Source organism: Felis catus, chromosome B2 (genome assembly GCF_018350175.1).
Source record: "Felis catus isolate Fca126 chromosome B2, F.catus_Fca126_mat1.0, whole genome shotgun sequence".
In the NCBI taxonomy this organism is placed as follows: domain Eukaryota; kingdom Metazoa; phylum Chordata; class Mammalia; order Carnivora; family Felidae; genus Felis; species Felis catus.
This window is the reverse complement of record NC_058372.1, coordinates 151877690-151884833: the sequence shown is the minus strand read 5'-3', so window position 1 is coordinate 151884833 and position 7144 is coordinate 151877690. Positions and strand designations below refer to the sequence as shown.

The window sequence follows — 7144 nt, the reverse complement described above, 5'->3', positions numbered from 1 at the left end:
GCACACACCTCCTCTTGGCTCATTAGGATAAATTCCTAACCCTAACCCTAACCCCTAATCCCTAAAAGCTACCCCCACCCTCACCTCAGGGGACCGGAAATTAGGGTCTCACCGAGCGTGCTTACATCGGGCTATTTCCTTAGTCCCGCCTCCTCTCCCTTGTTACCCAATCGCTTCTGACTCGCCGTTCTGCGCGCCTTCCGGTGGCCAACTTCCGCCTTCCGGCCAGACAGTCCGAGCGTGCGAGTGGCCGGTCTGTCCAGCTGCATGGCGGTGGCCAGCGCGGGGCCGGCTGAGCTGGGCTTCGTGGAAGCAGCGCCGGCGTGGCGGCTGCGCAGCGAGCAGTTCCCAAGCAAGGTGGGCGGGCGGCCGGCGTGGCTGGGCGCTGCCGGGCTGCCGGGGCCAGAGGAGCTGGCCTGCGCGCTGTGCGGCCGCCCGCTGGCCTTCTTACTGCAGCTCTACGCGCCGCTGCCCAACCGAGCCGACGCCTTCCACCGCTGCCTCTTCCTCTTCTGCTGCCGGGTGCCGCCGTGCTGCGCCGGTTTGCGCGGTGAGCGGCCGCTGCTCCCGAGCCAGGGCCCGGGTCATGTATGCGAAGGGCAGCGCCTGGGGGCGGCGGGGGGGGGGGGGGGAGGGGGCGGGGGGGCGGTGGAGAGTCCAGCGCAGCGCCTGGCCCCCGCCCCCCGCCCCGCTCAGCTTCCTCACGCCTTCTGGGCCCCAGCTTTTGAATTTAATCGATTGGTACGAAGTAGGCGTTGTTATACTGAAATAATGAAAATTGTTTTTTAGAAAGCTGGGCCCAATAACGTTTCCATATTTGTGTAGAATCAATGTAACTTAACTGTTAGTCTCATTATTTAATTATATTGAATAAGCCCAAAGATCCAATTCAAATTGCTGTGGGTACCAAACTGGTTTCTTGTTCTTTTTCACTTTTTTTTCCCTTTTCTCCCCTTTCGGAAAATAAGATCACTGAAATCAAAACCTGTGGTCTTTTCAGTCCTGTGTGGACCAGAGTCCCCAATATTTGGATTGCTGTATTGTTTTACTTACGGTATTTACAACATCTCTTCTCATTTTCTTATAGTTTTTAGAAATCAGCTACCCAGGAAAAATGACTTTTACTCATATGAACCACCTTCTGAGAATCCTCCTCCAGAGACAGGAGAGTCTGTGTGCCTCCAGCTCAAGTCTGGTGCTCATCTCTGCAGAGTTTGTGGCTGTTTAGGCCCCAAAACATGCTCCAGATGTCACAAGGCACATTACTGCAGTAAGGAGCATCAGACTCTAGACTGGAGATTGGGACATAAGCAGGCTTGTACACAATCAGGTGAGTCAGTTCTTGTAAGTTTCAGCTCCGTTTCATAGCATCTGTCAACCCAGGTTTTTTGTTGTGAGGATAAAAGTTAAGATTAAAGAAAGTATGATACTTTTCCAAAATTTTGGTAACTGGTGATATGAACAGCTCTATGAAAGGAACTGTGACGTCCCACCTACTCAGTTATGTCCCACGCTTGCCTCAATACAGGCATTTAATTTATGACCCATAACCTGAAATGCTGGAACTACATATATTTATTTGGCAAAAATGTTAACTACATAGAATATGCCTGAGAAATGGGAAATTATTAGACCCGCTATAAAACTAAATGACTAGTAATTATGCTAGTTACCTTTTCTTGTTTCAGAATATTTGGACAGAACAATTCCAGACCACAACTTCCTTTTTCCAGAATTTGAAATTGTAATAGAAACAGAAGATGAGATTACACCTGAAGTTGTTGAAAAAGAAAATGAATCAGAAATTATAGGAAGCATGGGTAAGGGATCAGTTTTAGAACCTTTATTCATTAAGTGATTAAATATAATGCTTGAAAGAAAAGGCTCAGTATGTCAAGAAAAGAGGTAAGTACTGATAGGAAAAGTTAACCCACTTTGGAGTATGTAGCCTATACTATTCAAATATTATATCATTTGAAAATATACTTCCTGTACCTCCCCTCCTTGGCATATGTATCAGATATATTCTAGTTCTGATAAAGACATGTCAGGGCAAGTATCCACGTGGTCATTTGGGTAGGGCTCCACAAGATGCTTGAAACTTGGTACGTTCCTCTGGATCCAAGATATGTTTCTCAGATCGAGATCAAATAAGTGAGAGTGCTTAGTGTTTGGCAGGTGACCAGGGTCGTTTAAATGTTTCTCTTTCGTGTGGCCGGTTTCAGATTCGCAGTTTTACAGGTTATCTAGAGATGAACACACTCTAGGTGTAGTGCCTAGGCCAAAGCAAATACGTAAGAGACAGATTAGTAGCCAACATTTATCCAACACTTAGTCTGTATCAAGGGCTGTTTGTGTGTGATCTCATTAAAATCCTGAAAGCAGTAGAGTTAGAAACTGTACTTCATTTTGCAGTGAGGAATTTGAGGTTTTCCATGTAATTTGTTTGGTCATGTAACCGAAGCTGTTAAAGTTTTAGAACTGTAGTTTGAGCTCACATGATATTGACTCCAGAATTTGAGCCCTTAGGCACTACAAAAGGAGGTTTTAGAATCTAAATAGACTTTAGAATATCAGCTTACTGGTTTATAGTTCATATTCAGGTGATATCAAAAATATTCTTTGGTACATGTAACACAGACTAAATTCTGTTGAGGACAGCAGTGGTTCAGATAGCTGGGATTCCAGGAGAGGAGTGTGAGGAACAAGTGGGTAGGTCAACAGGGAGCTTGTGATGGCTGAATGAGTATAACAGCTGGGAAAAATGCATGAAACACGAAGAGATAGGGAGAGTCCAGATGCCTAAAGGGCAGTAGTGAAAATAAAAGGGTCAATATCTGTTGGGTGTCCTGTCATCTCTGCTGGACACAAGTCCTAAACCCAGGACATGGGTCTGTTCTTTTCATTTGAAGCTTTAAAGAGAGGTACTTACTAGGAACCTACACAGTAAAGTGGAGTGCCTGGAAAGTCAGATGGTCTTGAAGCACCAACTTCAATGAATTAAAAGTTCAGGGAAAGCCTGTGGGAACATCTGGCCTTCACTCCAATTTAACACTAAGTTGGTTGTTTGAAATTTCCTTTCCTCGGCATGTGGAAGATGTCAGGCCATGGGGATTATTCCTATTGTCCTAACAGTTACATTGATGATTTTTCAGGTGAAGTACCTGAGGAGGAATTGGATTCCATGGCGAAACATGAATCCAGGGAAGATAAAATTTTCCAGAAGTTTAAAACTAAAATAGCCCTTGAGCCAGAACAGGTAAACTAGAATTCATACAACTCTTTCTTGTGTTCTTTTCAGGGTAAAATCCCTGAGAAGAGATAACTACAATAAAGCTAGGGTCTTCTTACAGGAATCCTTCACACAGATGGTCTGCTGATCCTTTCAGTAGTTACTGAAAGACTACAGGTTGTCCTGTTTATCATGTAGGGTCTATAGTCTAAAGAAAGGATCAGAGATAGCAGATGAGTAAGATACTGCCTGTGATGCAAGAAGTTTGCACCAGTGGCAGAAAGGAAAAATATTTTTGCCCATGTGTCCAACAGGGAACTCTTGCTTATGAAACCAACATGACATGTAACACAAACCCTGGTTTTGTGAAAAGAAAAATGCGCTTTGGTGTTGGCGAGAGTCCTGGATCCTTGAGTTACACTATAAGCTCTGATGTAACTCCATCTCCAGTGTGAAAAAACAGGGTGGTTGTGCGGATGAAGGGAGGGTATAGACACATAGCAAGTGCTCAGCAGACGTTTCTCTTCTTCATCTCTGTTCTTCCATTAACATCATTCTTAAAGACATTCACCATAAACCTAAATCACTGAAGGAAACTCAGCTAAACTCCTATAAAGCAGTCACTGAATCAAGTACCCAGGGGAAGAAGATCATGGGAAGAACAGACCCGGGTCCTAAACACTGAGAAGGTAGTTTTTAGCAATGTATATGCTTGTGACAAAACAGGAAGGCCACTCCGTTGATGTATAACAGCTAATGAAATTTATCTCTGTGGTATTTATCTAAACAAGTGTTTCACTTGGCATTTGTCCCTTTAAAATTTTTAACTGAGTTTAAAACAGGTTCATTTTATCTGTGTGAAAGTAAGCACAAACTCTGGGCTACATTTTGGATTCAGAAACTACACAAAATACTCTTAGGATTCCGATTCTAACCGTATTATCTTTTATGAAATACGATTTTGATAACCCAAGTCAGATAAGCTAAAATGATGACACTGAGAAAGCATTAATGGTGCCAGGTCTGAGGTGAGGGAACCTCACTGTGTTTCAGATGAGTGAGGGGAACTCATGTGTAGGAGCATGTGCAGAGTTTCTCCAGATTATCAAAGCACATGTTACCAAGGGAGACTTAGGTGAGATGTTTGTGATTTGAACATGATCCTGATTGATTTTAGGTTCTCAGATATGGCAGAGGGATTGCACCCATCTGGATCTCTGGTGAAAATATCCCTCAAGAAAAGGATATTCCAGATTGCCCCTGTGGTGCCAAGAGAATATTTGAATTCCAGGTATGACCTCAAAAAGTATTCTAATATACAGTCACCCTGGGTTATGTAATTAAATGCTATAAAACTTCACTGAAGTAACATAGGCACATGGGTCCTGTTATTTACAGCAAGTGCCTTGTCCCACCTAAGGGACACCTTGGTCCCACCTTGTTCCCTGGAGGGAAATGTCTTTTACTGTTTTATCTGGTAGTCCTTTCTCTTTCTAAATAATGTGCTTTTTCTGATAACTTGTCAGTTTATTAGTTTTTAGACATTATCCGTTGACTGACTTGTACAATAAAAAGGATTTAAATGCAGTTGCTTCTATCATCTTCACCACCCCTCCCCACCTCTCAGTATGGTTAAATCATCATTTTTAGTGTCTCCATTTTGTTACATTTGTAATTTTAAATATACCTTCTTTTCTTGTTCTGGCACTTAAGGCCTTTGTACTTGGTGACAGGAAGTGTTTCAGAGGCCCTACTCAGTTTAGGGTTTTTGGATCTGGTAGGGAAAAAATGGATAGAATCATGAAGATGGGTTTTCAAAAGGAACTGTTATCACAATCCATTTGGGTTGGGTAGAAACGCTCTTGTACTATGGATTTACTAACCTTACAAAGTGGTAGGTGATACTTGTTTCTTGAGTAAAAAAATGAATTGTGAAAACTATATCCAAAATTAATTAAGTTAGTGTCAAAGCCGGAGACTGAAACACCCAAGATCCCTATCACCTTGGCAAGGAAGGTATGTTGAAAACAGACCTAATTGTGTCATCCTCTCCTCAGGTCATGCCTCAGCTGCTCAACTACCTGAAGGCCGACACTCTGGGCAGGAGTGTCGATTGGGGTGTTGTGGCTGTCTTCACCTGTGCTGAAAGCTGCAGACTGGGGATTGGCTACACAGAGGAATTTGTCTGGAAGCAAGATATAACAGATACACCCTAAAGACAACATCATAAAGCCTTACAAATGCTCATACTGTCTTAGGCCTTGCAATTCCATTACTAGGACTTTATCCTAAGGAAATAATTATACCAGAGACAAAGATGTTGTTTTTGGTGAGTTTACAATGTGTAAATATTAGTGAAACAAAAATGTCCAGTGACAAGTAAATAAATTTTGGTGTATTCCTATAGCAGAAGGTAATGCAATCGTAATGATACAGACCTATATGCACATCAAATAAGATACAGGTTTAAAGGGACACCAAGATATTCATAGTATGTTCATATACTTTATAAAAGTATTTTTATATGTTTCTGTTCACAGAAATCTGGAAAGGTACATACTTGGTGTGAACTAATTAACTATGAATGGCAAGACTAAGTGAAGTGATTGGTTTACCTGTGTTTGTTTCTTTCTACTTGAATAAAAGTGGGTTAATTGCCTAATTAAGACAATCTGTTAGAGTGTTTTTCCTCCTAAAATTTGCAGTGTTAAAACCAAGAGAAAATTATTTGGGTAAAACCTGAAGAGATTTGTCTGGTAATCAGACAGGCTCTAGTATACATAGAGGTCCAGAACAATGAGAAAAATAGGCTGGTGCATGTGAGGACTTCAACTGAATTTGAAGAGAAGCTCTACCTCAAAACAACCTTGATCAGCCAGCAGCACTGCTCAAAAGAGACTGCAAGGCAAGAATGATGGTCTTCCCCTCTATCTCAGTACCACGTGGGAAGTAAACCCGAGGCAGGAGGTAGGAATGAGGCGCTGGAATTTCCCTAGGGAAATCTAGCCCAGGACACAGCAGCCTGAGGGAAGGCCCTGAGGTCAGCCAAATCTGTTAACCATGCTAAGGCTCCTAGCCCCGAGTGCTTTACAGTGACGTCTTTGAACAGGAGTGATGCCAGCCCAGGACTAAAGCAAGCATGAAGGACATTGCTGTTGGTCAGTGCTTGAAGACCGACAGCTAATCTACATTGGTTCATATTCTCCCACACCTATCCCCGCTGGCCTGGAAATGGCACTGCCGCCCTAAGTGCATCTTCTTGGATGTTACACCATCTGTTAATGTCACCGACTACTTGGCTAGTTGACTGTAATTTTAGTTGAGCAAGTCCTGGCTTGTTAGCCCATGTTATACGTGTACCTATATTTAAAAAAGATTTGTGTATAAAATACAGTGAAATGGAGCACATGGGTGGCTCAGTCGGTGAAGTGTCTGACTTTGGCTCAGGTCATGATATCCCGGCTCATGGGTTCGAGTTCGCGTTGGGCTCTGGGCTGACAGCTCGGAGCCTGGAGCCTGCTTCCGATTCTGTGTCTGCCTCTCTCTTTCTGCCCCTCCCCTGCTCATGCTCTGTCTCTCAAAAATAAACAAATGTTAAAAGAGAGAAGAGAGAACACCAGAGACTTGACTCCTAACAAAAGAACATGGCACTTCTGTAGTCTTTACAAAGGTATCAAGCCTCTGTCTGGATGCAGCTACTCATTTGCAGGAAATAGAGAACAGAAGAACAGGCTGAATAACACCATGAATTTGAAAATAGCAAAACATATACTGAAAGAAACTACCAGCTAAATGGTCTGTAAATTTTAAGGACAAGAGATGGAAGAGGAATATAAGGAATATGTGCATAAAAACACCAAATTTTTTTTAATGGAAGACTGCCCTATATTAGTAATTTAGGTGATGACTACA

General features: G+C 42.7%; 1 protein-coding gene across 1 annotated transcript; it reads left to right on the top strand.

Moving 5' to 3' along the window:
- Positions 1 to 208: 208 nt before the first annotated feature.
- PDCD2 (programmed cell death 2) lies at positions 209 to 5898 on the top strand. Its single transcript, XM_023254632.2, has 6 exons — positions 209 to 550; positions 1088 to 1330; positions 1689 to 1820; positions 3156 to 3259; positions 4410 to 4523; positions 5290 to 5898. Exons 1-6 carry the CDS (start codon positions 268 to 270, stop codon positions 5446 to 5448), a joined length of 1035 nt encoding a protein of 344 aa, XP_023110400.2. The 5' UTR covers positions 209 to 267; the 3' UTR covers positions 5449 to 5898.
- The last annotated feature ends 1246 nt before the right edge of the window (positions 5899 to 7144 follow it).

Excerpts from the sequence above, each read along its gene's own strand:
- PDCD2 (XM_023254632.2), top strand. The coding sequence starts at position 268 with ATGGCGGTGGCCAGCGCGGGGCCGGCTGAGCTGGGCTTCGTGGAAGCA. Across the intron at positions 1,331-1,688 it reads GCAGGCTTGTACACAATCAG|AATATTTGGACAGAACAATT; the intron begins GTGAGTCAGTTC and ends TTCTTGTTTCAG. Across the intron at positions 1,821-3,155 it reads AGAAATTATAGGAAGCATGG|GTGAAGTACCTGAGGAGGAA; the intron begins GTAAGGGATCAG and ends ATGATTTTTCAG.